This window comes from Arachis stenosperma, chromosome 3 (assembly GCF_014773155.1).
Source record: "Arachis stenosperma cultivar V10309 chromosome 3, arast.V10309.gnm1.PFL2, whole genome shotgun sequence".
Taxonomy (NCBI): Eukaryota; Viridiplantae; Streptophyta; class Magnoliopsida; order Fabales; family Fabaceae; genus Arachis; species Arachis stenosperma.
The window spans coordinates 96,716,552-96,737,800 of NC_080379.1; the positions used below are offsets into that span (position 1 = coordinate 96,716,552).

Below are 21,249 nucleotides of genomic sequence, written 5' to 3' on the forward strand. Positions count from 1 at the left end.
AATACTTTTTGTTTTCTGAATAAATGCTTAAACAGTGCATATTTTTTATCTTGTTGTTTATGAATGTTAAAATTGTTGGCTCTTGAAAGAATGATGAACAAAGAGAAATGTTATTGATGATCTGAAAAATCATAAAATTGATTCTTGAAGCAAGAAAAAGCAGTGAAAAAGCAAAGGCTTGCGAAAAAAAACTGGCGGAAAAAAAATAGAAAGAAAAAGAAAAAGCAAGCAGAAAAAGCCAAAATCTCTTAAAACCAAAAGGCAATGGTAAAAATGATCCAAGGCTTTGAGCATCAATGGATAGGAGGGCCCAAGGAAATAAAATCCAGGCCTAAGCGGTTAAATCAAGTTGTCCCTAACCATGTGTTTGTGGCATGCAGGTCCAAGTGAAAAGCTTGAGACTGAGCGGTTAAAGTCGTGATCCAAAGCAAAAGATTGTGCTTAAGAGCTCTGGACACCTCTAACTGGGGACTCTAGCAAAGCTGAGTCACAATCTGAAAAGGTTCACCCAGTCATGTGTCTGTGGCATTTATGTATCCGGTGGTAATACTGGAAAACAAAATGCTTAGGGCCACGGCCAAGACTCATAAAAGTAGCTGTGTTCAAGAATCAACATACTTAACTAGGAGAATCAATAACACTATCCGAAATTCTAAGTTCCTAGAGAAGCCAATCATTCTAAACTTCAAAGGAAAAGTGAGATGCCAAAACTGTTCAGCAGCAAAAAGCTACAAGTCCCGCTCATCTAATTAGAATTAATATTCATTGATATTTTGGGATTTATAGTATATTCTCTTCTTTTTATCCTAATTGATTTTCATTTGATTGGGGACAAGCAACAATTTAAGTTTGGTGTTGTGATGAGCGGATAATTTATACGCTTTTTGGCATTGTTTTTAGGTAGTTTTTAGTAAGTTCAAGCTACTTTTAGGGATGTTTTCATTAGTTTTTATGCTAAATTCACATTTCTGGTCTTTACTATAAGTTTGTGTGTTTTTCTGTGATTTCAGGTAATTTCTGGCTGAAATTGAGGGACTTGAGCAAAACTCTGATAGGAGGTTGACAAAGGACTGCTGATGCTGTTGGAATCTGACCTCCCTGCACTCGAAATGGATTTTCTGGAGCTACAAAACTCCAAATGGCGCGCTCTTAACAACGTTGGAAAGTAGACATCCAGAGCTTTCCAGCAATATATAATAGTCTATACTTTATTCGGGAATTGATGACGTAAACCGGCGCTCAACGCCAGTTCCATGTTGCTATCTGGAGTAAAACGCCAGAAACACGTCACGACCCGGAGTTAACGCCCAAAACACGTTACAACTTGGCGTTCAACTCCAAAAGAAACCTCAGCTCGTGGATAGATCAAGCTCAGCCCAAACACACACCAAGTGGGTCCTGGAAGTGGATTTATGCATCAATTACTCACTCATGTAAACCCTATTAGCTAGTCTAGTATAAATAGGATAATTTACTATTGTATTAGACATCTTTGGTCTCAGTTTTGTTTTATTCTTCATCTTAGGAGACTATTGATCACGTTTTGGGGGGGCTGGCCATTCGGCCATGCCTGAACCTTTCACTTATGTATTTTCAACGGTGGAGTTTCTACACACCATAGATTAAGGGTGTGGAGCTCTGCTGTACCTCAAGTTTTAATGCAATTACTACTATTTCCTATTCAATTCCATTTATTCCTGTTCTAAGATATTCGTTGCACTTCAACTTGATGAATGTGATGATCCGTGACACTCATCATCATTCTCTCCTACGAACGCGCGTGATTGACAACCACTTCCGTTCTACCTTAGGCCGAGCGCATATCTCTTAGATTCCTTAATCAGAATCTTCGTGGTATAAGCTAGATTGATGGCGGCATTCATGAGAATCTGGAAAGTCTAAACCTTGTCTGTGGTATTCCGAGTAGAATTCTAGGATTGAATGAGTGTGACGAGCTTCAAACTCGCGATTGCTGGGCGTGATGACAAACACAAAAGAATCAAGGAATTCTATTCCAACATGATCGAGAATCGACAGATGATTAGCCCTGCCGTGACAGAGCATTTGGACCTTTTTCACTGAGAGGATGGGATGTAGCCATTGACAACGGTGATGCCCTACATACAGCTTTCCATGGAAAGGAGTAAGAAGGATTGGATGAAAGTAGTAGGAAAGCAGAGATTCAAAAGGAACATAGCATCTCCATGCACTTATCTGAAATTCCTACCAGTGAATTTACATAAGTATCTCTATCCTTTACTAATAAATTAATTATCTCTTTATATTTTCGAAAACCCACTAATAAATTATTATCTGCCTGACTGAGATTTACAAAATGACCATAGATTGCTTCATACTAACAATCTCTGTGGGATCGACCCTTACTCACGTAAGGTATTACTTGGACGACCCAGTACACTTGCTGGTTAGTTGAGCGAGGTTGTGAGGTTATATTTAGACCATAGTATTGAGCACCAAGTTTTTGGGGCCATTACTGGGGAATTAATTTTGAACAACAATTCAAGCATGAATCACAATTTCGCCCACCAGGTGTCAATTGCATGTTTTTATTTTTCTTGCAAAATTTTCGAAAATTCATGCATGGTGTTCTTCATGATCTTCAAGTTGTTCTTGGTAAGTCTTCTTGTTTGATCTTCATATTTTCTTGTTTTATGTCTTACCTTGTTTTTCATATGCATTTTTGAATTCATAGTGTCTAAATATGAAAATTTCTAAGTTTGGTGTCTTGCATGTTTTTCTTTTCTTAAAAATTTTTCAAAAATAAGTTCTTGATGTTCATCATGATCTTCAAAGTGTTCTTGGTGTTCATCTTGACATTCATAGTGTTCTTGCATGTATCATTTGTTTTAATCCAAAATTTTCATGTTTTGAGTCATTTTTGTGTTTTTCTCTCTCCTTATTAAAAATTCAAAAATAAAAAATATCTTTCCCTTATTTCTCTCATAAATTTCAAAATTTTGGGTTGACTTAGTCAAAAAATTTTTAAAATAAGTTGTTTCTTGTTAGTCAAGTCAAGATTTCAATTTCAAAAATTTATCTTTTCAAAATCTTTTTCAAAAATCAAATCTTTTTCATTTTTATTTCATATTTTTCAAAAAATTTTTAAAAAATTGATTTTCAAAAATCTTTTTCTTAATTTCATTTCAAATTTTGAAAACTTTACTAACAACAAATGTGATTGATTCAAAAATTTGAAGTTTGTTACTTTCTTGTTAAGAAAGGTTCAATCTTTAAACTCTAGAATCATATCTTTTAGTTTCTTGTTAGTCAAGTAATTAATTTTAAGTTTAAAAATCAAATCTTTTTAAATTTCTTTTTCAAATATTTTTCAAAATAAATTTCAATCATATCTTTTTCAAAAATTTGATTTCAAAAATCTTTTCTAACTTCTTATCTTTTCAAAATTGATTTTCAATTCTTTTTCAATTAACTACTTAACTTTTTGTTTGATTTTAAAATTCTTATCTTTTTCAAAACCACCTAACTACTTTTCTCTCTCTAAATTTTTAAAAATCACCTTCCTCTTTTTCAAAATTCTTTTTATTTAACTAATTGTTTAAATTTTAATTTTATTTTACCTTTTCTCTTAATTTTTGAATTTTAACTAATAATTAAAATAAAAACAAAAATATTTTTCTTTTATCTTAATTAAAATTCAAATTTCCTTCTCTCTTTCTTCTTTTTCTATTTTTTATTTACTAACACTTCTTTTCTTCTTATAATTCGAACCCTCTCTCCCTCTCTGTGTTCGAATTTTTCTCTTCTCCTTCTTCTATTCTTCTCTTCTTCTACTCACATAAAGGAATCTCTATACTGTGACATAAAGGATTCCTCTTCTTTCTCTGTTCTCTTCTTTTTCATATGAGTAGGATCAAGGATAAAAATATTCTTGTTGAAGCTGATCCTGAACCTAAAAGGACTCTAAAGAGAAAGCTAAGAGAAGCTAAAGCACAACACTCTGGAGAGGACCTGACAGAAATGTTCAAAAAAGAAGGAGACATGGCAGCCGAACCCAACAACAATGCCATAGATGCAAGGAAGATGCTTGGTGACTTCACTGGACCAAATTCCAACTTCCATGGAAGAAGCATCTCAATCTCTGCCATTGGAGCAAACAACTTTGAGCTAAAGCCTTAATTAGTTTCTCTAATGCAACAGAATTGTAAGTTTTATGGACTTCCATCAGAAGATCCTTTTCAGTTCTTAACTGAATTCTTGCAAATCTGTGATACTGTTAAGACCAATGGAGTTCATCCTGAGGTCTACAAGCTTATGCTTTTCCCTTTTGCTGTAAGAGACAAAGCTAGAATATAGTTAGACTCTCAACCTAGAGATAGCCTGAACTCTTGGGATAAGCTGGTCACGACTTTCTTAGCCAAATTCTTTCCTCCTCAAAAGTTGAGCAAGCTTAGAGTGGATGTTTAAACCTTAAGGCAAAAAGAAGGTGAATCCCTCTATGAAGCTTGGGAAAGATACAAGCAATTGACCAAAAAGTGTCCTTTTGACATGCTCTTAGAATGGACCATCATGGATAAATTCTATGATGGTCTGTCTGAATTGTCTAAGATGTCATTGGACCATTCTGCGGGTGGATCTATTCACCTGAAGAAAACGCCTACAGAAGTTTAGGAACTCATTGAAATGTTTGCAAATAACCATTTCATGTACACCTCTGAGAGGAATCCTGTGAATAATGGGACGCCTCAGAGGAAGGGAGTTCTTGAAATTGATTCTCTGAATGCCATATTGGCTCAGAACAAAATGTTGACTCAGCAAGTCAATATGATTTCTCAGAGTCTGAATGGTTTGCAAAATGCATCCAACAGTACTAAAGAAGCATCTTTTGAAGAAGAAGTTTATGATCCTGAGAACCCTGCAATGGCAAAGGTAAATTACATGGGTGAAGCCTATGAAAACACCTATAATCCGTCATGGAGAAATCATCCAAATTTCTCTTGGAAGGATCAACAAAAGCCTCAACAAGGCTTTAATAATGGTGCAAGAAATAGGTTTAGCAATAGCAAGCCTTTTCCATCATCCTCTCAGCAACAGACAGAGAATGTTGAGCAGAGCCCCTCTAGCTTAGCAAACATAGTTTCTGATCTATTTAAGGCCACTCTAAGTTTTATGGATGAAACAAGGTCCTCCATTAGAAATTTGGAGGCACAAGTGGGCCAGCTGAGTAAAAGAGTCACTGAAACCCCTCCTAGTACTCTCCCAAGCAATACAGAAGAGAATCCAAAAAGAGAGGGCAAGGCCATAACCTTACTTGGTGTGGCCGAACCTAGAGAGGAGGAGGACGACGTGAATCCTAGTAAGGAAGACCTCATGGGACGTCCTCTGGACATAAAGGAGTTCCCATTTGAGGAACCTAAGGAATCTGAGGCTCATCTAGAGACCATAGAGTTTCCATTGAACCCACTTCTGCCATTCATGAGCTCTGATGACTATTCTTCCTCTGAAGAGGAGGAAGATATTACTGAAGAGCAAGTTGCTAAGTACCTTGGAGCAATAATGAAACTGAATGCCAAGTTATTTGGTAATGAGACTTGGATGGATGAACCCCCCTTGCTCACCAATAAACTGAATGAATTGGTTAGGCAGACATTACCTCAAAAGAAACAGGATCCTGGTAAATTCTTAATTCCCTGTACCATAGGCACCATGACCTTTGAGAAGGCTCTGTGTGACTTGGGGTCAGGCATAAACTTAATGCCACTCTCTGTAATGGATAAACTGGGAATCTTTGAGGTACAGGCTGCCAAATCCTCATTAGAGATGGTAGACAAATCCATGAAAAAGGCTTATGGACAGGTAGAGGACGTGCTAGTAAAGGTCAAAAGCCTTTACATCCCTGCTGATTTCATAATCTTAGACACTGGGAAGGATGAGGATGAATCTATCATCCTTAGAAGACCCTTCCTAGCCACAGCAAAAGCTGTGATTGATGTGGACAGACGAGAGTTGATCTTTCAATTGAATAAGGACTACCTTGTGTTTAAAACTCAAGGATCTCCCTCTGTAACCATGGAGATGAAGCAAAAAAAGCTTCTCTCAACGCAGAGTCAACCAAAGCCCCCACAGTCAAACTCTAGGTTTGGTGTTGGGAGGCCACAATAAACTCTAAGTTTGGTATTGAACGCCCACATTCAAACTCTAAGTTTGGTGTTGGGAGGCCCCAACAATGCTCTGAACATCTCTGAAGCTCCATGAGAGCTCACTGTCAAGCTATTAACATTAAAGAAGTTCTTATTGGGAGGCAACCCAATTTTATTTGTCTATGTTATTTTCTTTTTTATAGGTTGATGATCATGTGGAGTCACAAAAACAACTGCAAAAATTAAAGAAAAATCCAAAATAGCAGTAAAAATAGCACACCCTGGAGGAAAAACTTACTGGAGTTTAAACGCCAGTAAGGGTAGCAGAATGGGCGTTTAACGCCTAGTCTGGCACCATTCTGGGCGTTAAACGCCAGAAAGAAGCAACAAGCTGGCGTTAAACGCCAGAAACAGGTTGCAGCCTGGCATTTAACGCTAGGAAAGGAATAAAAGCTGGCGTTTAACACCAGAAACAAGTAGCAGTCTGGCGTTAAATGCAAGGAATGCACACTAAGGGAGTTTACACGCCTAATTGGAGCAGGGATGACAAATCCTTGACCCCTCAGGATCTGTGGACCCTACAGGATCCCTACCTACCCTACCTCTCTCTCTCCTCCTCACACATCTCTATAACACTCTACCCAAAAACACCACTCACCTATCAAATCCTATCCTCTTCCCTATATTCTTTTCACACATCACAATCACCTTATACCCCCTTGGCTGAATTCAATCTCTCCCTCTATCTCCTCCATTCTCTTCTTCTTCCCCTTCTTTCTTTTTTTTTTGCTCAAGGACGAGCAAACATTTTAAGTTTGGTGTGGTAAAAACGTTGCTTTTTGTTTTTCATAACCATTTATGGCACCTAAGGCCGGAGAAACCTCTAGAAAGAGTAAAAGGAAGGCAAACGCTTTCACCTCCGAGTCATGAGAAATGGAGAGATTCATCTCAAAGGTCCATCAAGACCACTTCTATGAAGTTGTGGCCAAGAAAAAAGGTGATCCCGATGCAATTCAGCTAGAATTGTCATAGAGGAAAATACCCTCATTGAAGAGGACAAGCCCATCACTAAAAAGAAGATGGAGCAAATAAGAGAGCCCATTCATGGACCTCAACAAGAGCATGAGGAGGATCATCATCAAGAAACCCTGAGATACATCAAGGGATACATTTTTCTCCACACAACTATTAGGAGCAACTAAGGATAGGAGCACCAAAAGCACTAAGGATGGAGCAACAAAAGCAAGGAAGAGACATTGAGGAGCTCAAGCACTCCATAGGATCTTCAAAGAGGAAGACGCCACCCTCACTAAGGTGGACTCGTTCCTTAATCTCCTTGTCTATTTATTTTTCTATTTTCAGATTTGATGCTTATTGTTTGTCTATGTTTGTGTCTTCATTACATGATCATTAGTGTCTAGTGTCTATGTCTTAAAGCTATGAATAACTCCATGAATCCTTCACCTCTCTTAAATGAAAAATGTGCTTAATTACAAAAGAACAAGAAATACTTTCGGATTTGATGCTTATTGTTTGTCTATGTTTATGTCTTCATTACATGATCATTAGTGTCTAGAGTCTATGTCTTAAAGCTATGAATAACTCCATAAATCTTTCACCTCTCTTAAATGAAAAATGTGCTTAATTACAAAAGAACAAGAAGTACTTGGATTTCAAATTTTATCTTGAAATTAGTTTAATTATTTTGATGTGGTGGCAATACTTTTTGTTTTCTGAATGAATGCTTGAACAGTGCATATTTTTTATAGTGAAGTTTATGAATGTTAAAATTGTTCGCTCTTGAAAGAATGATGAACAAAGAGAAATGTTATTGATAATCTAAAAAATCATGAAATTGATTCTTGAAGCAAGAAAAAGCAGTGAAAAAGAAAAAAAAGAGTAGCGAAAAAAAGTGGCGAAAAAAACAAAGAAAAAGAAAAAGCAAGCAGAAAAAGTCAATAGCCCTTTAAACCAAAAGACAAGGGTAAAAAGGATCCAAGGCTTTGAGAATTAATGGATAGGAGGGCCCAAGGAAATAAAATTCAGGCCTAAGCGGCTAAATCAAGTTGTCCCTCACCATGTGCTTGTGTCATGAAGGTCCAACTGAAAAGCTTGAGACTGAGTGGTTAAAGTCGTGATCCAAATCAAAAAGAGTGTGCTTAAGAACTCTGGACACCTCTAACTGGGGACTTTAGCAAAGCTGAGTCACAATCTGAAAAGGTTCACCCAGTTATGTGTCTGTGGCATGCATTTATGTATCCGGTGGTAATACTGGAAAACAAACTGCTTAGGGCCACGACCAAGACTCATAAAGTAGCTATGTTCAAGAATCAACATACTGAACTAGGAGAATCAATAACACTATCTAAAATTATGAGTTCCTATAGATGCCAATCATTCTGAATTTCAAAGGATAAAGTGAGATGCCATAACTGTTCAGAAGCAAAAAGCTACTAGCCCGGCTCATCTAATTGGGACTAAGTTTCATTGATATTGTGAGATTCATTATATGTTCTCTTCTTTTTATCCTATTTGATTTTCAGTTGCTTAGGGACAAGCAACAATTTAAGTTTGGTGTTGTGATGAGCGGATAATTTATACGCTTTTTGGCATTGTTTTTAGATAGTTTTTAGTATAATTTAGTTAGTTTTTAGTATATTTTTATTATTTTTTAAGCAAAATTCATATTTATGGACTTTACTATGAGTTTGTGTGTTTTTCTGTGATTTTAGGTATTTTCTGGCTGAAATTGAGAGACCTGAGCAAAAATCTGATTTAGAGGCTGAAAAAAGACTGCTGATGCTGTTGGATTCTGACCTCCCTGCACTCGAAATGGATATTTTGGAGCTAAAAAACCCAAATTGCGCGCTCTCAATTGCGTTGGAAAGTAGACATCCAGGGCTTTCCAGCAATATATAATAGTCCATACTTTGCTCGAGTTTAGACGACGCAAACTGGCATTCAACGCCAGCTTTCTACCCTATTCTGGCGTTAAACGCCAGAAACAAGTTACAAGATAGAGTTAAACGCCCAAAACAGGCTGCAAACTGGTGTTTAACTCCAAGAAAGGTCTCTACACATGAAAGCTTAAATGCTTAGCCCAAGCACACACCAAGTGGGCCCGGAAGTGGATTTCTGCATCATTTACTTATTTTTGTAACCCTAGTAACTAGTTTAGTATAAATAGAACTTTTTACTATTGTACTAGGGAGCTTTTGGAACATCTTTGGACCATTGTTCACATTTTGGGAGGCTGGCCATTTAGCCATGCCTACCCTATTTTTACTTATGTATTTTCAACGGTGGAGTTTCTACACCATAGATTAAGGTGTGGAGCTCTGCTGTTCCTCGAGTATTAATGCAAAGTACTACCGTTTTCTATTCAATTCATGCTTATTCTTATTCTAAGATATCCATTCGCACACAAGAACATGATGAATGTGATTATTATGTGACACTCATCACTATTCTCACTTATGAATGCGTGATTGACAACCACTTCTGTTCTACATGAAGAGAAGCTTGAATGTATATCTCTTGGGTTTCTAATCAACGATTCACATTGACTCCCCTCTGAAAATGGGGCATCTAAATCCAAGATTAGAATCTTCGTGGTATAGGCTAGAATCCATTGGTAGCATTCTTGAGTTCCGGAAAGTCTAAACATTGTCTGTGGTATTCCGAGCAGCATCTGGGATGGGATGACTGTGACGAGCTTTAAACTCGTGACTGTAGGGCATGGTGACAGATGCAAAAGGATAGTAAATCCTATTCCTACACGATCGAGAACCAACAGCTGATTAGCCATACGATATCTGTGCATGGTATTTTTCATCCGAGACGAGCAATCCGACAGTTGATTAGCCGTACTGAAACCGTAGAGGACCATTTTCACTGAGAGGACGGGAAGTAGCCATTGACAACGGTGACACCCAACATACATCTTGCCATAGAAAGGAGTATGAAAGATTGGATGAAGACAGTAGAAAAGCAGAAATTCAGAAGGAACAACGCATCTCCAGACTCTTATCTGAAATTTCCACCAATGAATTACATAAGTATCTCTATCTTTATTTTATGTTTATTTATCTTTTAAATTATTAAAACTCCATAACCATTTGAATCTGCTTGACTGAGATTTACAAGGTGACCATAGCTTGCTTCAATCCGACAATCTCTGTGGATCGACCCTTACTCACATAAGGTTTATTACTTGGACGACCCAGTGCACTTGCTGGTTAGTTGTGCGAAGTTGTGAAAAAGAGTTGAGATTACAATTTTGTGTACCAAGTTGTTGGTGCCATTGAGATCACAATTTCGTGCACTAGCTCACACCCACATTCACTGAATTAAACCCCCTTCCAGAGTGAATAATTCACAATCAAAGCAGAAGATACCCAATAGCTACACAATTCAATTGAGAAGAAGAAGAATTTCATTGATTCATTATAATTACAGTAGATCACCTCCCCCTAATAAAATTGGGGTTTAGTTCATCATTTCTCTAGTACCAAAACAGAACAGAAAAGTGCAGAAGATGAAGAACCGAAAAGAAATTAAAACCAGATCTAAAATTCTAAAGAAATTTGAAAAGGAAAGGTGAAGAAGAAAAATATGCTGAAGAGATCCCCGAATAAAAGGTAAAAGTCCCCTAATGAAATTGAATTTTCTCCTATTTATACACTTTCTAATTTGGTCATCCCAGTACTTGAAATAGGCTTTCTGGCCTTTGATGAAACAGATCAGAATGGATCCTTAGTTAGTATGGTTGGGAGCTTGCTTCAGGAGAGCATAGCGTTCTTAAAGTGAACGCTGCGTTTATTTACCTACGCGTGCGCATCCTATATGCGTGCGTGTCCCTTGCAATGTTGCACCATCGACGCTGCGTGTACTGCATGCGTGCGCGTCGATGCGATCTTCAGCTTCAACCATGCTTGCGCGTACCATCCGTGCATGCGCGTCCTTTGTAGCGTTCATTGATTGAATGCTATGTTCGTGCCATGAACGATCTTCACATGTGCGCGCCTTGTGCACGAGGGCGTGGATGGTAAAACTTCACTTCTGCGTTCCAGCGTCATGTACGCATTCACGCCAACCACCACATCTGTCACATCGACGCGTGCGCGTCATGCACGCGTGCGCGTCGGTGACCAATTTCAAATCCCAACTCTGAAATTATCACCGGCGTTCATTCGAAGTGAACGTTGCGTTCGTGGCTTGTGAACGCTAATCCCTCACCCACGCGTGCGCGCCATGTACGCATACGCGTGGATTGCCAACATTGTCATCCTGCGCTAGAGCGCCTTGTACGCGTGCGCACCACTTGTGAACGTAGCGTTCTTCAAATGAACGTAGCATTCATCTGCACCTAGTGATTCTCTGTTTTTAAATATTCATCTTTTCTCCTGTCATCAACCAAACCAGCAATCAAAGTCTCACCAAAATCACAAGGTTTTGCATCATTCATAATAATCAACTAAATTGTTCATAAATCACATGATTTTGTATAAAATCAACCATGTTTGATTGAGCCAAGATAAACACGAAATTCCACTCTAATCACTTACTTATTGTGCAAGAAAGTGTAATAAACCTAATAAAAGTAAGGAAAAAATGCAAGTAAAACTAGCATAAGATGACTTGCCATCACCTAACACTAGCAAAAACCAACAAGGAAACAAAAGGCAAACATATTCACAATATTCACATATATACAATAACCAGTAGCAAGCGCACAATTGCAATTCCCCGGCAACGTCGCCATTTTGATGAACGGATATTTTGTCGGTAATGAATTTCACAAATGAAATCTCGTTGCAAGTATAGTTTATAAACCAACAAAGAATTCTCTCATACAAAAACTTGGTTGTCACAAGTAACAAACCCCAAAAATATAAATCGAAGTATTCAAACCTCGGGTCGTCTTTCAAAGAAATTGTAGGGAAGTGTTCTTGTTATTGGTTATGGGACAAGTATTTAAGGGTTTTGGATAAGGGACAAGAGAAGTAAATTGCGAGAATTAAACTAATAGCTAAGAAAGCTCTTGGCAAGGAATGAGAACTAGAAGTCCTATCCTCATTATCATCCTCAATTGTGACAAGAATTGTTCATTGCTCCACTTAGTCAACCTCTAACTATGAAGGAAAGTCAAGTGGAAATAATCAATTTGATTCCTCAAGTCCTAGTCAACTCCTAAGGAAAGACTAGCATTAGTGGAATTCAAATCAACTAGCAACTTTCAATTATTAATCAACAAAAGAGTTTGATAACTCAAGAGTCTCCAATTACTCAACCCAAGCCAAGAGGATAAAAATCTACTGTAGCATCCTTCCAAGCATTTTGTCAAACACTTAGAAGGCATAAAAGGAAAGCAGGATGAAATTGCAAGAAAAGTAGATCTACAACTACTAATTGCAAGAAATTAATAACAACAATTTAAATCAATAGCAAAGGAACATGAACATAAATTGCATTAAAAGGAAAATAGAAGAAGGAAGAGAGCATCAATATAAAAGTAAAGAATTACAAGAAGTAAATCACTAATCTAAGAAAGCAAAGGTAGAAGAACAAGAATTGATAAAAGAAAAGTAAATCAAAGCATGAATTAAACCTAGATCTAAGAATTCCTAATCTACATCTAACATAATTCTAGAGAGAAGAGAGAGCTTCTCTCTAGAAACTATCCTAAAGCATTCCTTCCAAAATTCAATTATGACATCCCCCCTTGACTCCTCTTGATTTTCGCATGAAATAGGCTCAGAAGTGAGTTGGATTTAGGCCTGGGAAGTCCAGAATTCGCCTCCAACATTTTTACTTTAATGAAGTCACGTGCGAGCATCGATGCGTACACGTGGGTCACACATACGCGTTGCTTGGCAATTTTCCATCCACGCGTATGCGTCATGTATGCGTACGCGTCGCCATGCAACTTCAAATTCACGCGTGCGCGTCGTTCTACGCGTGCGCGTCGGTGAATGCATCCCAATTCCTTGGTTTTCCATGATTTATCCATCTTGCATGCTTTTCTCTTCCTTCCTTTGATCCATCCCTTGCCTTTTCAACCTGAATTCACTTAACAAGCACATCTAGGCATCTAGTGGAATTAAAGGTGAATCAAAATTAATTAATTAAAGGCTTAAAAAGCATGTTTTCACACTTAAGCACAAATTAGGAGAAAATTATGAAACTGTGCTATTTCATTGAATAAATGTGGGAAAAGTGGATAAAATCCACCTAAATTAAGTACAAAATGTACCACGAAGTAGTGGTACATCAAATCTCCCCACACTTAAACCAAGCATGTCCTTATGCTTAACCAAGAAAGAGAAAAGGGTACTATCATTGATTAAATGCAAACTAAGCTATATGCAATCTATTTATATGCAACTATCTAGATGAATGTACTTACTTGGTCAAAATAAATCAACTTCCAAGAAAACATATGTAAGCGTAAGGGCTAAAGGTATTAACAACCAAGCCAAACCCACAATTGAATTGAGTTATTAAAGATTTTTGTAACTTGCACGAAAAGTGATGATTCTAGGTGAAAACATGTAATTGAGAAATCAAACCCTCACCGGAAGTGTTTGCACTCTAGTCGCTCAGTATTTAGGGTTGATTTACTCAATTCCCCTCTAATGATGCTTTCCAAGATTTATTTTTCATATAACAATCAACAATTATTCTATGCATGCATACATATATCACGAGGTCTTTTTATAGGTTGTAATGGGGCTAGGGTCAAGGTAGGATGCATATGATCAAGTGGACTAGAATTTGAATCTTTGATTAACTTAAACTTCCCACCAAACCTATATAGCAACCTATACAATTTCAAAGCTAACCTAACTACCCATTCTTCACTTTTTTACACACTCATGCATTCTCTTCTTGATCATAACTCATATGCATTGATTATTATTGAGCTTCACTTTGGGGCATTTTTGTTCCCTTTTTATTGCTTTTCTTTTTCTTTCTTTTTCTATTTTTTTTCTTTTTTTTATTTTCTCTCTTTTTTTTGCAATATATCATATACAAAAGCATCAATGCATATGGTTTCACATTTAATTAACACATGAGCATGTACCCAATTCCCAATATTTTTAACAAAACTACAACACACACACATCTTTTTCCAACCAATGTCCCAAGTTTCCCCACACTTGAATGATACACACTCACTAGCCTAAGCTAATCAAAGATCCAAATTAAGGATATTTATTGTTTTTCACTTTAAGGCTTGTAATGTGCTACATTAAAGAACAAAGTGGGTTACTCGTAGGCTCAAAGTTGGCTAACAATGGAAGATAAAAAGTAGGCTATTTGGGAAAGTGAGATAATGAAACAATGGCCTTAATTATATAAATGCATGTATACACAAAATAATGGACATAAAGAATCAAACAAATCAAAGATTATAATCATAGGAAGAGAATAATGTACACAAGAAGGAAGATAAGTGGTTTATAAGATGTAACCACACAATTAGGCTCAAAACTCATAAGCTTGTGTTCTTAGCTCAAAATATGTCCCACAAAATATAATTCAAGAAAGTTCAATGAAAAGTTTTCACTCAAATCAATTGGGATGTCAATGCCCTATAGGTAATTTTCTTGAAAAATATCATTATTTTGACTAAGCTTATTATGTATATGTATGTAAAATAAGAAAATACAACTAAAATCCTAAAAGACCTAAGAATGAAATGCAAAAGTGTTGGGATTAGAAACTTGTCACCCAAAAATACCGACTGGTCGGATGACCTCCCACACTTAAAGGTTTGCACCGTCCTCGGTGCATTTGAAGATGAGCAGTAGGGTACGACGACTCTCCGAATTGCTACCTTCAACTGGTAGGTTAACCGGTTGCTACATGTTCTTTCTCCTGCTTCCTTGTTTGCTTATAATGACTCATCTTGAAATTAGAAGGCATGATAGTAAGAAAAGTAAGTGCAAAAGTAAGGAAGCATACATTGTTGGAATGAGATAATAATCACTAGAATTGAGTGAGTGAATTAGTGTGATGTTAAGGAAAATAGGTGTGTGAATTCTAAATTAGGCGCCCTTTAGAACACTCACTAGCATAAAAAATGTCACAAGAGAAGCATGCACTTCACTCATTCTACTGTGCTTGAAATACTTTAAACTCGTAGGTTAAGATAACCAAACAAGCAGTAAAGAAGTATGAAAGCATTCAAGCCAAACACACATTTGGATGCATATGATCATGAAACACAATGCATTACGAGAAATGCACAACATCCAACATCAAGAAATTGCCTAATCAAAGAAAGGATTCAAATCACATGGTGGCCAAATCATGCAATTCAAAAAGATTTAACAAGCTCTAAAGGCAATGTTATTCACTTGGTATTCACAAAAGTTAAGCATGAAAGATTCAAAACCAAGTAATGAATTGTAACCTCAACAAAGAATCCAACAATGAAAATCAACAACAATGATGTTAGACTAACATCTCATCAGTAATCAATAGCAATAAACAGTAAACAAGATTAATAATCTAACACTTATCAAAGAAAAAGGAGAAAATTAAATGAAAATTTAAACTAACTAAACAACTAACTAACTAAAAGGAATTGTTATCAATGGTGTTTGGTAGTGTTGGATGAAAGGTAAGAGAAGGGAAGAAGAGAGGAGAAGAGAGGGAGAAAGAAGAAGGGAAGAAATGGAGAGGAGAGAAGAAAAGAGGAGTGTTGAAATAAGGCGATCCGCGTGTATGCGTCGTGCGACGCGTGCGCGTGGGATGGTGGAATGGGAGCGACGCGTACGCGTGTGTCACGCGTACGTGTGGTGGGTTATTGAGAGCGGCGATGCGTACGCGTGAGGTGACACGTACGCGTAGGTTAGCTTGTGCCAAAGGCACAAGTCTAGCACACTTCAGGCACAACTCTCGGGTTTTTTTGCTGGGAGGTGAAAATCTTGAATCCACGCGTACGCGTGGGTGATGCGTGCGGGTGGATGGTCGAAAATACTTGGGTCACGCGTATGCGTGGGGCACGCGTACGCGTGGGTTGGTGTTCTGTTTTTCAAAATTCTTCCAAGTTCTTGCACCAAACCAAGCATTCCAAACCTCCAAACAGCTACCAAAACACCATAAAACCTTATTTAACATACTAGACTACCAACTACACTCAACAAACCAATCAAAACATGAATTTAAACTAATTTTGCTAATATTCACAAAAGAGAAAATGAAAAAATTTTACCATGGTGGGGTGTCTCCCACCTAGCACTTTTATTTATTGTCCTTAAGATAATAAAGCTAATAGAAATGAATTTTACCAACTCAAATGTAGAAGTAGATGACAACCTAGGCAAAGAAGCTTCCAAGGATCTTGACAAAGCATATCCCGTCCTCCTTTTTCTAAGGCCCTCTACCTCCTCACAAGATCTCTTAATTTCAATCCTTTGTTCATCAATTTTATCTAAATATTTTCCCTTACTCAAATCATAAATGGGAGGATGAGAGATCATATGGAGGTGTTTGGTGGTAGAGGGCTTGTGAGTATGGTTGATGGTTATGTTGAGGATGAGGTTCATAGGTAAAGTATGATGGTTGTTGATTGTCATGAAGAAGTCCACCATAATAATTGCCCTGGTATGCATCTTGGAATGGATCTTGCTCGTGGTACATTAGAGGGGGTTATTGCCAAGAGGGTGGATCAAATCCTTGTGGCTCGTCCCATCTTTGATTGTTCCATCCTTGATGCATGTTGTCCTTGAAATTACCATTTCCTACAACATAATTTGAACCAAACTCAGAGCCAAAGGGGTGAGAATTCATGATAGCAAGAGTAAATGAAAACAAAATCTAATGAAAAACAAAGAAAACCAAATCCTAAGACTAGCAAAAACCAACAAGGAAACAAAAGGCAAACATATTCAAAATATTCACATATATACAATAACCAATAACAAGCGCACATTTGCAATTCCCCAGCAACGGCGCCATTTTGATGAACGGAATTTTCGTCGGTAAAGAATTTCACAAATGAAATCTCATTGCAAGTATAGTTTCTAAACCAACAAAGAATCCTCTCATACAAAAACTTGGTTGTCACATGTACCAAACCCCAAAAATATAAACCGAAGTATTCAAACCTCGGGTCATCTCTCAAAGGAATTGCAAGGAAGTGTTCTTGTTATTGGTTATGGGACAAGTATTTAGGGGTTTTGGATAAGGGATAAGAGAAGTAAATTGCGAGAATTAAACTTACAGCTAAGAAAGCTCTTGGTAAGGAATGAGAACAAGAAGTCCTATCCTCATTATCCTCCTCAATTGGGACAAGAATTCTTTATTGCTCCACTTAGTCAACCTCTAACTATGAAGGAAAGTCAAGTGGAAATAATCAATTTGATTCCTCAAGTCCTAGTCAACTCCTAAGGAAAGACTAGCTTTAGTAGAATTCAAATCAACTAGCAACTTTCAATTATTAATCAACAAAAGAGTTTGATAACTCAAGAGTCTCCAATTACTCAACCCAAGCCAAGAGGAGAAAAATTTACTCTAGCATCCTTCCAGGCATTTTGTCAAACACTTGGAAGGCATAAAAGGAAAGCAAGATGAAATTGCAAGAAAAGTAGATCTACAACTACTAACTGCTAGAAATTAATAACAACAATTGAAATCATCAACAAAGGACCATGAACATAAATTGCCTTAAAAGGAAAATAGAAGAAGGAAGAGAGCATCAATATAAAAGTAAATAATTACAAGAAGTAAATCACTAATCTAAGAAAGCAAAGGTAGAAGAACAGGAATTGATAAAGGAAAAGTAAACCAAAGCATGAATTAAACATATATCTAAGAATTCCTAATCTACATCTAACCTAATTCTAGAGAGAAGAGATAGCTTCTCTTTCTAGAAACTATCCTAAAGCATTCCCTCCAAAATTCAATTATGACTTCTCCCATTGACTCCTTTTGATTTCTACATGAAATAGGCTCAGAAGTGAGTTGGTTTGGGCTTGGGTAGCCCAGAATTTGCCCCCAGTGTTTTCACTTTAATGAAGTCACATGCCCACGCGTACGCGTCGCTTGGCAATTTTCCATCCACGCGTATGCGTCATGTATGCGTACGCGTCGCCATGCAACTTCAAATTCACATGTGCGCGTTGTTCCACGCGTTCACATCGGTGAATGCATCCCAAATCCTTGGTTTTCCATGATTTCTCCACCTTGCATACTTTTCTCTTCATTCTTTTGATCCATCCCTAGCCTTTTCAACCTGAATTCACTTAACAAACGCATCAAAGCATTTAATGGAATCAAAGGTGAATCAAAATTAATCAATTAAAGGCTTAAAAAGTATGTTTTCACACTTAAGCACAAATTAGGAGAACATTATGAAACCGTGCTATTTCATTGAATAGCACCAAGCGCGTTTGTTTTGGGTACAAAATGTCACGGGTTCAAATCCTGTCATCCCTATCTCGAACTAATACTTATCGTAGGAGAAGTAACAAGGGATCAATTGAGACTGATTCAAATTGGAGATACATATATATCAATATTTATATATAGCTATATTCGAGTAATTATGTTGGAATTGAGTCGTATAGCTTCTCACCTATTATGGCTGGGACCTTTTATGGCGGATATTGGTGCACAAACCCCTTTCTTCTATATTTTTAGAGAAAGAGAATTAATATATGATCTATTCGAAGCTGCGACAGGTATGAGAATGATGCATAATTTTTTCCGTATCGGGGGAGTCGCGGCCGATCTACCTCATGGTTGGATAGATAAATGTTTGGATTTCTGCGATTATTTTTTAACAGGGGTTGTTGAATATCAAAAACTTATTACGCGAAATCCCATTTTTTTAGAACGGGTTGAGGGAATAGGCATTGTTAGTGGAAAGGAAGTAATTAATTGGGGTTTATCAGGACCGATGCTTCGGGCTTCCGGAATACAATGGGATCTGCGTAAAGTTGAAAATTATGAGTGTTATGGGGAATTTGATTGGCACATACAATATTGGACCTTGGACATATATTCACTTGAATATATATTTATATTCATATATTCAAATGAATAAGAAGAATTCGTATATATAGAAAGAGCTTAACAAAAGATATAAACATTTCAATAATTATTATTATTATCTCGTCGGAAATGGAACAAAAAATTCGTAGTTTTTCATTTATTATCAAATCTTTTTTATTTCTATTTCATTTTTGAATCCAAAGAGATGCATATTCTTTTTTTCTTTTTTAAAAGAAATTCAAAAATTTATCATTTTTGGATCACCAATTTAGTATTCCATTCAAATATTCCATTCAAAATATTTTTTCTTCTTATAATAAATAGATTCTAAAATAGATATTTATATGAGTTATAAGTAAAAATTTTTATTTAATAGAATTATTTTTATTTAAAAAAAATAAAAAAAGATATAGATATTGAAATTCAAACTTTTTTTTACATGAAAACTTAGAAATTATATAATATTCTCTATTATATATGATATGATTTTATAGTAATATTGATTATATATTAATATTTTTGAATATGTGAAAATTTCAAATTATTGAATGAATATAGAAATTCTATTTCGAATATTTCGAAATTTTCTTATATATATAATATATATCAATGATTATATATATATATATTTTTTGTCCCATAATTCTCCACTACTTTACATAAAATGATATGCCCTAGTTGTGCACTTTGTTTTTTTATATCCATTAGGCTTTTTATTTAAAAACATAATATAGCATCCCCTTTTGACTTAATTTGCTTCTGCAGAATAAACGCAAAAACTGGAAAAAGATACTCAATTCAATAAAACGTAAATTATAGTATCATAACCATTTCTTTATCCACATCCACAAATCTCATTTATTCCTATTCATGTTTTGTGTTGTGAACAGACATTTCTATTTATATAATTTTCATTTTTTATTTTTCTAATATATAAATATTCTAATTGATCGAATTTGTTTGACCTAAAGATGATTCTAGTTTCTACTTTATCATAAGTAAGGTTATGCTTTTACTAAAAAAAGAAACATTTCTTATTTTTCAAATCGATTTTTCTTTTCATTTCTTTAGTATTTATTCAAATTTTTAATATAAAAAAGAAATTGTTTTATTTTTGAGTAATCTTATTATTATTAGAAGAACATGAAATTTCACCTTAAGGACGAGACCTATTATCATTTTTCGCATGTCCTCGGAAGTTTAGAGTAGGTGAAAAAAAAGAGGGGTATTCTCATGGGTTTGCCTTGGTATCATGTTCATACTGTTGTATTAAATGATCCCGGCCGCTTACTTTCTGTCCATATAATGCATACGGCTCTGGTTGTTGGTTGGGCCGGTTCGATGGCTCTATATGAATTAGCAGTTTTTGATCCCTCTGATCCTGTTCTTGACCCAATGTGGAGACAGGGTATGTTTGTTATACCCTTCATGACTTGTTTAGGAATAACCAATTCGTGGGGCGGTTGGAGTATCACAGGAGGTACTACGCCGAATCCGGGTATTTGGAGTTATGAAGGTGTGGCTGGAGCACATATTGTGTTTTCGGGCTTGTGCTTTTTGGCGGCTATCTGGCATTGGGTCTATTGGGATCTAGAAATCTTTTGTGATGAACGTACAGGCAAACCCTCTTTGGATTTGCCAAAAATCTTTGGAATTCATTTATTTCTTGCAGGGGTGGCTTGTTTTGGTTTTGGCGCATTTCATGTAACAGGATTGTATGGTCCTGGGATATGGGTGTTCCTTATGGCCTAACCGGAAGGGTTCAATCCGTAAATCCCGCATGGGGTGTAGAAGGTTTTGATCCTTTTGTTCCGGGGGGAATAGCCTCTCATCATATTGCAGCAGGGACATTGGGCATATTGGCGGGCCTTTTCCATCTTAGTGTACGTCCACCCCAACGGACTTGTTTTGAGTGCCTATTTATTTTCTATCGGTATCTATGGATTGATCACGAGCCGAAATATGGTTAGAGCCCTTATGTGTCTTGAACTTATACTGAATGCAGTTAATATAAATTTCGTAACCTTTTCTGATTTTTTTGATAGTCGCCAATTAAAGGGAAATATTTTTTCTATTTTTGTTATTGCCATTGCAGCCGCTGAAGCTGCTATCGGACCGGCTA

General features: G+C 36.6%; 1 protein-coding gene and 1 non-coding gene across 2 annotated transcripts; one reads left to right on the forward strand and one right to left on the reverse strand.

The window, feature by feature from the left end:
• Positions 1-4,425: 4,425 nt before the first annotated feature.
• LOC130971403 (small nucleolar RNA R71) lies at positions 4,426-4,529 on the reverse strand. The gene has a single exon (XR_009082624.1). It is a non-coding gene; the product is annotated as a small nucleolar RNA R71 (small nucleolar RNA).
• A 15,831-nt stretch (positions 4,530-20,360) lies between these two features.
• On the forward strand, positions 20,361-20,879 carry LOC130968495 (photosystem II CP47 reaction center protein-like). Its single transcript, XM_057893793.1, has one exon. The coding sequence runs from the start codon at positions 20,361-20,363 to the stop codon at positions 20,877-20,879; it is 519 nt and encodes a 172-aa protein (XP_057749776.1).
• Positions 20,880-21,249: the final 370 nt, after the last annotated feature.